Source organism: Carassius auratus, chromosome 32 (assembly GCF_003368295.1).
Source record: "Carassius auratus strain Wakin chromosome 32, ASM336829v1, whole genome shotgun sequence".
Lineage (NCBI taxonomy): Eukaryota > Metazoa > Chordata > Actinopteri > Cypriniformes > Cyprinidae > Carassius > Carassius auratus.
In genome coordinates this window covers 15,815,817-15,829,377 of record NC_039274.1, presented here as the reverse complement: position 1 = coordinate 15,829,377, position 13,561 = coordinate 15,815,817, and the positions used below count along the sequence as shown (strand labels likewise).

Below are 13,561 nucleotides of genomic sequence, written 5' to 3'. Positions count from 1 at the left end.
CATTTTCACTGAGCCAAAGCCAATGAAATCTAATCTTACTTTAAACTAGAACACTAATCTTTCGCTGTGTTGTGCTTTTTGGTGATTTCCTTCAGGTAATACAAATCTAATTTTACTCATCCCCTACAGAAGTTAGGATGGAGAAGGAAAAGAGTTGCTTTAGGTTCAGATGCCATAACTTTAGTTGTTATTTGTGTCGCAGAGATTCTATTATGCTGAATGAAAAGTCACTTTGCAGGAATGGAGAGTCATCCACCTGAAGCTGTTATTATACAGTAGAGACTGCTCTTTAAATAATAGTGTCTCTTTCTTGCTTTGGTTGAGGTGAAATCGATGAACACATTCATTATCTTCTTGTCTTGTGATTGTGTTTTTATTGGAGAGTCCAACAGTGTACTTACTGTATATACGCTGTACAGTATGTGTATTTTTTTCTGTCTAAAACATGCTAAACACAGTGTATAATAGCTAAAAAAAAAAAAAATAATAAATAAATAATAATACAGTTGACAAAAAGATTGAGTCCTAGATTTGGTAATTATAATAAGAGATTATAAAGCAATATTTAAAAGGCTGGACATTTTTGACCATGATCACCAAATTGGTTCAAAGATTTTCAGCACATTTATGCACTTGCAGGACAGTGTGTGGCCACAATTGTGCAATTTTGGAAAAAGTATGAGTGTACATATACAGTAAAACTGAGACATGAAAAGACAGTGAATTATGAATCATGAGAGATTAGAATTCATAGCAGACACAATCTCCAATAACAAAGACAATTGTTTGTGACATAGCCTTACATCTATGTGAAACAGCTGGGAAAATCCCCAAGTAGTTGCCTCTCTAAATGATTTGATGTAAATGCAGAGACAAATGAATAAATCACGGCTTGTTTCCTGCTTGTTTGTCGAGGCTGTTGTCGCCATTTGCAAATGACAGGACTGAGGTGTGTGGAGAATGGTGCCAGCAGTTCACGGCGCACCAGGCCTGTGATTAATTCCACTGACAATGTAGTAACCAATGATCGATTGAGGATGCTTGGGCTGTAAAGACTGTTTCCCCTTCACTTACTTTGCCTTTTTCAGAAGACGTCTGATATTTTGATCACCGGTAAAGGCTCTGTCAGTGGAATTAATCAATGACAGAGAGAAAGAACCACTAGAGAGCAGCTTGACAAACTGAGCAGGATGCAAAATGTGAGCTGGTTTATGTCGATGATCGTTTTCTGAGGTGAAAACCACAAGAATATACTATATATGTAATATCAGTAAACAAAAATCAGGGATATACTGTAATTGTTAGGACTGTGATTCGTGATTGTGAATTTATGGTGCTCACACAACTTGATTTTTCATGTGGGTGAGGATAAAAAAAGAAAGAAAGGAAAAGAAAACAGCTCTTTTTTTTTAGCCTTAACATTCTGAAATTAACATTTGAATTATTGATCAACATTTCGATCAACACCTTAGGTGATTTAACTACTGTACTGTATCTGTGAAGGCAACACTGTGAGTAGCTTGTGTTGTATGCAGTTAATTTATTATTAATATTATTTTGAATACAGAGTTATCAATATCGTTGCAGTGGGGCTTATGGTTTATTAAACTTCTGTATCTGCAAGGTTTAATCCCAAAGGTTTATCTGAACACAGTCCAGAAAACTCCTGATGTCTGCTTGATGTTTGACCGCTAGAGGGAGTCAGTGGAATCGGACCTTTTCTGTATCTCTACCTTAAGAGTCTTCAATGCATGTAGACAAGAAACGTGTCAAGATAAATCTAATGTGCACCAATGAATGCAGACAAGCTGGTGGGTTTATTTAAGTGCATTTACTTTTTTTTTGAAAAGTGCAGTAAATGGGCTGAATGTTTCAAATTATCCTTTTAATTTAATTAGGAGTTGATATTGAACACTGGAGCAGTTGACAGCATCAGTTCAAAGTCGTGTGAAGATAGGCTACTAAAATGCTTTAGTTATCCAGCGTGATCAGAACATTTAGCTGTACAATTGTGGGATTAAACATGATTGAACGTTATTTTAGATAAGTCTACTCGTTTTTATACTTTAAGAGATACATTCTGATGAGCTGTGCCTAAAAGCTTTGAATGGTATCCCTGGTCGCCAGATTGAGTTTCTCAAAGTATGTCATTGTATATATGTCATTTCTTTTCATGCGAATGTGCATATGTTTAAGCCGCGTTTTAAAACTTTTCAGTTTTAGATTAAGTTATTATAAGACCTAATGATTTTTGTTGCGCTGGCTTGAGGTAACCATAACAACAGCGCTTTTTGGGAGATATTTGTGAATTATGGTCATTATACATATATTATGAATTCGGATGCCTTGATATAGCATACAACCTTTAAATTTACATTTAATTATTTGGCACATAATAAGAGTACAATTCCAAATAACTTCAAAGTGGAAATTTTATTATGGACTAAATCATGTTAATTTAACTCAGTCATCTCAAGGCAAAGGTGTCCCAATTTACCCTAATCCACCATAATTTTCTCACTTGGCCAAAAATAAATAAACAAATAAATAAATAAATAATAATAATACAATTTTAAAAAAGAGTGCCTCTTAAATAAATAACAGCCTTTGCGTCTCTGTCATCTGACATCCCATTGCATTCAAATCACGTCGCGTCACAGAAGTGTCAAGACGTGACTAACGTGTGGATGTTTTGTTTGCAGAATGCGTAAAAAATGACATAAAGGTTCACTATTCCCAGGGTAGGGCGCGTGCATTCAATGCCAGGGCTGAGGATCAGCCCAATGAGCGCGGCAGAGGGGAGGCTCTTTCCACCAAACACCTCTCGTCCATCTCTCCTCACTCCTTCACTCAGCGAGCGGGCATGCCGGAGCTCACCGACACCCTGTCAACGCCAAGCCACTATAAACTGAACGGATCCTAATTGTTCACAACCGCATCTGCCAACTTATTCTCCTTATTTTCTTCTTGACCATATTCAATTGACAGCAAATTGACAGAAAGACAAGTGCCAGCAAGTGCGAAACAAGTCAGGTCTTTTTTTATTTTTCTTTTTTATTTATTTTTCCTTCTCTGATATTTGTTTTGTATCTCCTGTGAGTGGCATGGAACGGAGGTCCGGATGAGATACAGTAAGTAAAGACTCATTAACAGTTGCAGGAGGTTTTAACACAGTATTGGCCGTTTGGCTGGAGTCGCGTACATCTTTGCTCGACTGAAATACGTTTCGTTTGATGCTGTTTGCGCTACAGTGATTGATCCGAGTCGCGAGACAGATTGACAGCCTGCATATGAAACTATAAATACGCGTTGTATTTTCTTTGTTTTGCATATAGTTCAGGAATGTCGTGCATGAAATATGTGTGTTCAGTTTACACAAGAACGTGGTCTGTGAACGTCTTGGTTAATCATCTCGGTCAACTCGTCCTGTATTGCTTCTAGTGTATACTTGCCTGCTTTTAAGTATCAAAACCTTGCGTTTCTCACTCATTCTACAGAGCCAGAGAGCGAGCGTGAAAAAGTAAGCGACTTTTTTTTGTGTGCAAGGATTTTAATGCAAGGAGCTGTCCACGTCTGCTCGTGCTGAAATTCGCTAGTGAGTCAAACGGCGGCTTCGCTTGCCGAGACTGTATATGTTGTTATAATGCAAAACAGGTTTCACGATGGAACACTATGGTTTAAAAAGTTACACTATGGAACAAATACTAAGATGTGAATGTTTCCCGTGTGTGGCTTCCTTACTAATCTGCATTGGCAATTACATAAATTTAATGCACAACGTTTTAAGAAAATAAATATGTACTCTTCTGTTGTGTGCTTCATTAAAGGATGAACAGTATGAAATCATCTTCACCATCTTTCTGCTGCTTTTTGATGACTGGGAAAATGAAATATGATGAAATAATAGATAACTGAGTTCTCCAGAGGATGCAGCTTGAAACCATTCTCCTAAATATTCCGATTTAGTAAAATGCAGCTTATGATTGTTGTATGGTCAGACAGAAAGGTTGGGGCGGTTGAGGACTTGCTGCTTGTATTTGAATTACAAGCAAGTGCATGGGAAAATTAGCAAAAATAATAATTTTTGCTGAGTGATTCATAATATGTCAAGGTTAGAATATAAAAATCCAAAATATATGTTTTTTAATCATTCTGCAAACTCTAAATTATACCTTAATATTGTAATATGCCAAGGGCATTGAAAGCAGTTGGTTCAGATTAATGGAATCGACTCATAAAATGAGGAGAGTGTTCTTTTTTCTCTACTCTGTGATGTTAAGGTTTACTGCATTTATAGTCTATGCTGCAGTAATACGTTGAATATACAGTGTTTTATTCATCTTTTTGATCCTCAAAATTGCTGTATGCCATCACTTATGACCGTATCCTTTTTTAGTTCCTGACAGTATTTTTTTTTAAGCTAACATCTCTCTCTTTTATTTTATTTTTATGTTTTATTTTTTAATTAGCTGTGTTTGCAAGAAATGTGGGCACAATAAACACTGCAATCTGAAACCGTAGTTGGCTTGACTGTATAGATCCTAAACATTTTCCAATAGTTGTAGAGAATAAAATCATATTTTTCTGTGATGTGCTATATACTCTTACAGAAGACAGATGTGCTCTGACTTGTTTTCTGATATCATATCCCCTTGATCTTGAGACATCACTCCTCAAGCTTGTCAGTTTTATTTACATGCACTTCTAGTAAGTCTGCATTTATCTCTCCCCTCTAGGTCTCTTACATTGATGAACCAACTAATGGATGTCACATCTCATCGCTGGTCTCCTTTCTCTGCATTCTGGAGACCAAACAGAGTACACCCGTGACCCTCCTCGCAACATGAACTCAAGCTGGGGTGTACGTAGAACAAAAGAGTAACCATTCAGCTGTCTGTCTGCTGGTCGACCCCTGACTTTTGGGGGAAGCAAAAAAAAAAAAAAAAAAAAAAAAAAAAAAAAAAAAAAAAAACCGGCAAAGAGAAAAAATTACCAAGATGCTTAAACGAGGAGAGGATATGCAGCGAGATCTATGGACTTCTCTCCTGCTAGTATGGATTACTTGTGTGCCGTACTCTTCCATGGCTTCATTAAACAATCAGTCACAAAGTTTACAAACGGTATCAGCCATGATCCCACGAAACCGGCCAAGCGAAGGACAAAGAATCCTCAGTCGTGCCAAGAGAGGATGGGTTTGGAATCAAATGTTTGTGTTGGAGGAGTTCTCTGGACCCGATCCAATTCTGGTTGGCAGGGTGAGTAGTCTAATTGTCGGCTGAATATTAAGCTTACTTATCATTTGGAAACATTAATTCCGCTGCCTTGATGCCTTTTTGTTTGACATTTTGTGAAAGAGCAATAATTGCCTTGAAGAAGAGGGCAAGGTTGGCATCGCTGACTCTGCCACAGTTTCCATATTCAACAGTTCAATTAGAGGAAAAATACAGCTTTGGAAGCTAATTTATGCATGATGTATTTAACAAACTCTGGAAAAGTTCTGCAACGAATATAGTATAAAGGGAAACTCAAAATTCATTTTACAGGTGTAGTGTGCAATATGCCCCATGCAAATGTGTTTATGCAGCAAGGTGAGGTGATACGGAGATAATTACAGAATATGTGAGTGACCTGGCACCGGACCTGTGCAGAGAGCTCTGCGTCCTGAGAGGTCTATAGTATGAACAGGCCAAAGCAGCTTGTTCACAGATCACTGCAAGCGTGAACCTCAGGAGCCCAACCTGGCACTATGCTTGTCCAACCGCTAGCAATTATTTTTTTACAACTTATTTGTTTATTTAACAAATTTGTTGCCTTTTTTTTTGCTGTATAGTCATTTTAGTTTTTCTGCACTGACTGAACAACATCCTCACCATCAGCGAGGTGGAAAATGCCATCCTTTGTGTGTCCAAAATTTGGCTGGGTCTTCGCTAATTAAGGCCTCTCACTTGAATTTTCCACTTTTTATGCTTGCTTACTCCCGCCACTCGGTCATGTGAATAAAAGATGTGCTCTCATGTGGCCTTTACACCTGTGTTTTCCCAATATCGACGTGACACAAAAAAAGTCCTTAAGAGCGGCATCCATTTTTCAAGAGCTGCAATTAAACAGCCTTTGTTGGATTCTGCCGTAGCTTTTGATCAACAGAAATGCATAAACAAACACAACAAATGGGCTCCCTGTGATGATCTCCAAGGTAGAAGGGCAAATGAGTACGACGCTTTCAGGCTGACACATTCACAATACTATAGGGCCCTCTGTGCGTGATAAAGACAGCTGGGAGTGCTCAGACGGTGATGTGCTAGTCTGCTCCTCTCTAATGTGTTTTGCTTTATTTAACATCATGAAGTATTTGTGCCAGGGAGCAGAATTATTGTCTGTAGGAGGACAATGCATGGAGAGTGGACGTGAATGGGTGGATGTATGGGGTATGGCCTGTACTCGGCTTCCTTGGTGGGCAAGCATTGATTGAGCTTTGATTTTCTGCATTTTCTGCATTTTTTTTTTTTCATTATTATTATTTTCAGTAAACCACAAGGTTAAGTGCTCATAAGCATGGCTTGCAGAGCTCAGATAAGTTCCTTGTTGCAGCACGATAGGGAACCATACTGCTGGAAGAGATTTAGCTCTGCTTCCCTCTCTCCATCCCTCTCAACCTCTCTTTTAAACCACCTCACTCCATCACCTAAGATCTGTAGTCCCACCTCACTCTGTCTCTGTAATTAAAAAAATGAATCAAATAAAAAATGGGAGGCGTGTGATTCAAATGGGTAATTCAAATCAGGAAGGTGTATTTTTTTTTATTTTTTTGTGCCATCACTGGCTTCCAGGCATGTGGTTGTGGGCTGATTATCGAGGAACCTCAGGCCGAGATTACACTCATTTCATCCTTTAGCTTTTATTACGTGCTGGTCTGATGTTTAATTATATACCCGGCTACTGTCTTGTCAGTGCCCAAACTCCCCTTGAGCACCAGCTGCCAGTCGGAGTAGATGATTAACATACGTGTAGAAGTGGGCATGGCAGGGCTAAGAGAGACAGCAGAGAAAAAGAGAGAGCAACCGAGGAAGGGATAATAAGAGTTAGCTATAGTACATGACAGGAGGCATCTCACAGTTTCACGTGGCTTTGTGGCCTTGGTGGTCTCAGTGGTCTGACTCACTTGGTTGGCAATGCAACTCACCATCACTTTTGTGTGAACATGTTTTTTTTCTTTGACACAGAAAGTTTACGTTTTTTAACGTTTTTTTTTTTTTTTTTTTTTGGAAATAAGATACAATAAGGTAATTTATTACACTGATTGGCATATCAAACTAGCACAACAACTTTATAGCAAATTTATATACAAAACAGTTAAAATGACATAAAATCAAAAAGTAATTATTTTTCCATCAAAAAAAAAAAAAATTTAAATTAAATTAATAAAAACACACAATTAAGAACATTTAAAACTCACGACAACTTGCTCTGAACTCACATTTGGAAAAATATCCTTGTCTTGTGATCAAGAACTTAAACTTTAACCTCTTCATTTAGCAGACGCTTTTATCCAAAGTGACCTACAGTGCATTCAAGCTAACAGTTTTTACCTTACATGTGTTCCGTGGGAATCGAACCCACAACCTTGTGTTGACTCTTGCCATTGTGGTATATTTTGTTCACTATTTAAAAAGGTATTGTAAAAATGTGGTGAATTTTAGTCTGGAGGATAGAATTAGCATAAAGTATCTATTATATTTGCATTTTCTATTCTGAGAGAGTTTTGATTTGGTTATTTGAAACCCACATACAAGACAACTGCTAGATAGAAACCCTATTATGTAATTAGACTATTCAGTCAGAGCCTTACTAAGAAATGGCACTGCATCACTGTATCTTTTATGATACACTCTCAAAAATATTTTCGTCATGAGTTTTGCATCCATTAGCTTTTACCACAAATATATATATATATATATATATATATATATATATATATATATATATATATATATATATATATATATATATATATATATATATATATCCATGAGTGGTGTTTGGACTTGCCGCCAAAATAACCACACTGTCTTCACTTAACTCTAAATCCATTTCTGGCTTATATCTCCAATGTGTGCATAGCACATGGGATTTCTAACTAAGCACTAGTTGTATTCCATTTAGATGCATGCAGTTTTTGTAAAAAACTCATAACAGTGAGTGGGCAGAAAATAAATTGTAGTCTTTGCCCAGAAAAGAGTAATTTGAATGTGTTTACTTAAAGTATTGTCAGTTGTATTACAACATGTCAATTAGATTCTATCTTGCATATGGATTTGCTTCCTTTCTTTTGGCTGGAGCGTGTTGTGATGCCTAATCACAATGGACATCGTTCCTCTGTTTGGAGTGCAGTTCTCTGCACAAATTAATAGCACTGCTGTGTGATGCCTTTTCTTACCATAATGTGCTCTTATCTCTGATGGGATGATGTGTGTTTGGAGCAGAAAGAAAATGGATATTTGATTCATATTTAGCAATCCGAGCTGAAGAACAAGATCACTGGGAGTGTCAGGTTGAATACACGAGAATGACATTGATTGTTTATTCACAAAAGAAAATGGATACGTGTCTGTGGACATTTGTTTGCCTTACAGGGGGCATGACAACACTTGATAAATAATATGTATGAGCAAAGCCATCAGCCAGATTGTGAATGTTTCCTTGTTTCTATTATGGAAACTACTTTAAGAATTACGCTTTGCTCAAGCAAACACCAGTTGATTTGACATATGTCTCTTTTATGCTGATGTCCAGTTTACTGTGAAGCTAATTTCCATTTTAAAGCCAGAACAACTGCTCATTCTATGCTTTTGGGTCATATTTGTTTAAGGGGGAGGGGAGGAAATTAAAGGGATATTTACTAGCACAGATTTGTCCTACATAAAGGCATGACTCCATTTTGGGTTTAAAGCCATATCATTATCTCTCATTTTTTTTCACTCAACACAAATTAAGCAATAATGCATCTATGTAAATAAGCGCGTGAGCTCAGTATTATTCTCCAACACTTCATTAAATGCGAGCCTACAACTTAACCTTGAAATATTCATTATGTTGTTATTAATTACATTACAATATTAAATATGAATAACTTTGCTATCAAATATTAATTAGTAGTGCTCCGTCATTTTGCAATGAAAGCCAGAGTGGATTAGTTTCACTGAGCACAATGACTGGAGCTGAGAAGGGATATAAATCTATTGTCGATCGGGCATTAAAGCTACTGTACACTGCTCTAATTCTGAAATAAAATAGCCGTTTTACAGTCGAGGGACATGCTGGTGTCTAAAAACACTTTAATTGCATTTGGAAGTGTGCCCTATAGCTAAGGGGAAAAGACAAATATTGTGACAGTTTGAATGTTAGAGGCAGTGAATCCCTGAAATGGACAATCGATTCATGTTCTCTGAGCTGCCTGTGATGGGATTTGCTGTTAACAGCCACTTTTCTTTTCTTTTTTTTTTTTTTGCATGACACATTGCTAGGAATCCACTAAAAGTGTCCTTACTATTCTACAGAGGAAGTGTTGTGCTTTCAAACGGTAGTGTAACAAAACCTCCTTTCTTTTTCAAGGAGAGTATTCATTGTGGAAAATAATATCATGATGGTCATTTCAGAAGATTTCTGGATGAAGCTAGGGTTGTTCACAACTAGCACAATTTTTTATATTACTACTATCCTAATGTATCACACAATAAGCCGTTCTGTTGTTCAGTCGCTCCTGGTCACGGTCTGTACTGAGTGGTGCGAGTTTGACCACAGAGCAGTACTTGCCCTGTTCAACCTTCTTGACACTTCATGAATTATCTATATCCCTCCCACTGATCCACTCTGGAGAGTAACAGCTCTAGCTCTCAGTTGTTTTGCTACGTGTTTCTGTTGCTCTGGAAAGCGCTACAGCTTCTCACTTTCAGGTAACTAGACCTGCTTAGCAGTTGGCTAGCCTCAGACTGCATGCCTACGAACCGCCCACAGACCGTGCATTAACTGTCTGATGCATGTTGCATACAAATCTGGAAAGTACTTTATCAGTCTAGTAAATTCTAACTTGATTGGCTTATTTTCCATAATTTGTAAGATCGAGGTCACATTTGCACATCTCTAGATTTGCTTGTTTGAAAATTGGAGAGTTTTGTTCAAGGCAATTTAAAATAGATATTCACACTTCCCAAATTAAATATTGTGGACTTATACAAAGCACTATGTTATCTATTGTCTATTGTATGAATTTAATAAGGTTATCCCTTTCCACACTTTCTTGAGTGTTTTCTCCTTAGGCATTTGTGAAGGTTATTTTTTTTTATTTATTTTTTTTAAGGATGATGTTAAACAAAAATATTTGGTTATCATTGACTTGCATTGTGTAGACAAAAATAACAAACAAACAAAACGAACAACAACTTTCTCAAAATACCTTCTTTTACGTTCCACATTGGAAAGTCACACAGATTAGAAACAACATGAGCATGAGTAAATAATAACAGGGTATTTATTTTTAGGTGAACTGGCCCTTTAAGAATGTAATGTATGAGTGTTTGTAAATGGGTCTATGATTCACATAATTATGTACTTTACAAGATTAATATGAGTGTATCTAGGATCAAGTCCTTCAATTGCATCACATTCTTACGGTGTGGCACACATTCCATAGCTTTTTGCTATCTGGCGATAGGCTTTTTAGCAGATCGAAAGGTCCACCTTCTGATCCCCTCACGATTTACCCCCTTCCAACACACAGTCTGAACTGAGACAGTCTTTAGCATTAATCTGCATTTGCTCAGCTTAGGAGAGGGGGAATGCAGGTTCTAATTGATATCAAGCTGTTGTGTGTGATTGAAGGGTCAGCGAGTGGGCATTAACGAGGGTATTAGTGGACTTATCAGTAACCCAGGTAACGAGATGCTGATGATCACCACTGGCCACTGCATCCATCTGCAGCTCCTCATCTGACCTGTGATTGGGATTGTGCCCCTGGTGATGCAGAAGGAGAGATAAATTAACTTGTTTTTCTTTCTTTGTTTTTTTTTTTTTTTTTTTTTTTTTTTTAATCATTAACATATCTATGTATAGGGCCTTTTAAAGACCGAACAGCAAACAATGTGATCTCATTAGTAAGCGAAGGTACATTTGCAATGAAATTAAAATTTTGGTTCTAAAGAGTAGTAAGTAGTAATTAGAATATTAAATAATAACAAACACAATATACATAAGCATAAATAATATACATATACAACAATCACTGAACAGTTAAGGTTTGTACGATTATTATTATTATTATTATTATTATTATTATTATTATTATTATTATTATATGTTTTTATGAGTATCTTATGCTCACCATATATAATAATAATAACAATAATAATAATAATAATAATAATAATAATAATAATAATAATAATAATAATAATTATTATTATTATTATTATTATTATTATTATTATTATTATTAAATGGTAGGTATTTTCAATGATAGTGTAAATAAAATTTCTTTAGTATTTCCATATTAACATTTCCATTGTCCAATTATACAAATTTGTACAAATGCCTGCAAATACTAGTTAGATCAGGCTGATAATTAGGGGCAATAAGACTGGACAATAATGCAATGAAAATCTTGACACAAATTAATATTGCTTGCATGATCTCAACTGCTTTCATCTGGGTTCAACTTCTGCTCTTTTACTGTTATCAACTTGAATATCATGAAGTGGTGGTGGTAGCACTCCAAGATTATCAATAAGCATCCCAAATTATCCTCCTGCACAAGTCAGTGCCGCTCTCGTTCTCATAGCCTCACCATTAAATTCAGCACCCTTTGTTCCTTTCTTTCTATTCCGTGCCTCCTATTCAGTGTGTTATTTCACCCAAGAACTGTGGGTCATGCAGGCCTTTAAACCTATTATACCATTGCTAGGTGAGCACAGTCTGTTGTCTCTCTCTCTCTCTCTCTCTCTCTCTCTCTGCACAGTGCTGTAATAAAACACCAGGACTCTGCACAGCATCCAGCTGAGCTGTGGGATCACATTAACACCTCTCGGACCAGCCGGATAGCTTGTCTATAGCTCTGTGTTGTTGTCTTTGTCCCCATTAACAAGACCTGTGCATCTGTGTGCATGTGATTGCTACATGTGTGTAGGGAGTCTAAACTTGACAGAAGAGCATTTATTGAGCTAAGCATATTTCCATAACAACACCAGGGTCATGGTGCAACCATAATTACAGACAAAAGCCCTGCTCCATCTGCCTTTCACCAGGTGCTCTTGAATCATTAAATATGTATACTGCCCAGCATTTAAATAAATAACTGCTGGCATTACATTTCTCTCTCCGGTCGCCGTGTCTTACCCCTTGTAGCATCTCTCCTCTAATGTTCACACACACACACAAACATACATGCATATGATATACAGCTCCAGCAGGCGTAATGAGCCAGTGTGGCAAAAAAAAGGTGTGACAACAGCAGTGCACCTTTGCAGTGACTTATAGGGTCTGGTCGCAGTGAGAGTTGTTTGAGGTGTAAATCCCACATGCCTTAGTGGTAACAAGAACACAAACAAACACAGGCACACTTTGTCCCTGCGCTCTGAATCCTCTGCCGAAGTGACACTGGGGCTCGAGATGAGAAATCTGCATGTGGTCCTCATCGGCCCTCCTTGGAATGTTGTGGTAAACCACAATGAACACTGTATAAATGCTTTCAAAATGCGTGGATGAGGGAGGAGCGAGCAAGATCCTGTAGTCATGCCAGTGAGGACGAGGGAGATTACTCTGGCGGAAAAAAGCCAGACGCAACCAGCTGTACACAGAGACAATTTCATTCACACTGTCAGGTAATGGCAGCACAGTACTGAATATCCACAGCCATCTTCTCTGCTCATCTCTGTTCATTAAGTGAAAAGATATCATCTGTACAAAGGCTGCCCACCTCAGTTCTTACAGGCAAGGAAAAAAATCCATACATCGGCAAACCTTTTATAGCTGTCTTTCTCTGTGGGCCAGATAGTCGTATGCCTTTTGAGCCTTTGCTCTAACCTCAGAGGCCGTGGTGGATTCTATCTCATTTCTGGTTTTTGATTAAATTTGAGCATGCTCATGTTTGAACAAAACCGCTTAGGTCAAGTATTATAGCCTTCTTTCGAGGAGATGAGGGACACTGATCATGCTCTGGCCTTGGACAGTACGGTAGAGATGGCATATACACCTGGGTACTTCACAGACCTGATGTTACCTCTTTTTTTGCCAGCAGTCTCTGGGTTTTGGCATTTGAGAGAACTTGTGGAGGTGCTGCATGTAGCTGCTACTGTAAATGAAGGCTTTTGGCAGAGAGCCTTGAACTCTGTGTGGACTAATCACTGGAATTAAGCAGTTAACCTTTACTGTGTCGAATGGGCTCGATCTTTCAAGCGTGTTATATGGCCCTTTCACTCAGCGCTGCAGGAGCCTCTGTATCACACTTTACATACTGTAGTCAACTCACTATGCACACTCTGACTGATACCAATGCTTATTTAGTTTATTTGGT

The 13,561-nt window shown here is 37.6% G+C and overlaps 1 protein-coding gene across 2 annotated transcripts in view; it reads left to right on the top strand.

Moving 5' to 3' along the window:
* Window positions 1-2,720: 2,720 nt before the first annotated feature.
* LOC113051697 (cadherin-8-like) overlaps window positions 2,721-13,561 on the top strand; it is an 86,497-nt gene continuing 75,656 nt past the window's right edge. For both annotated transcript variants that reach the window (XM_026215662.1, XM_026215663.1), the window contains exons 1-2: window positions 2,721-3,131; window positions 4,737-5,255. In XM_026215662.1, coding sequence (XP_026071447.1) covers window positions 4,998-5,255 — 258 coding nt within the window. In that variant the 5' untranslated portion in view covers window positions 2,721-3,131; window positions 4,737-4,997. The remainder of the gene's footprint in view (window positions 3,132-4,736; window positions 5,256-13,561) is intronic.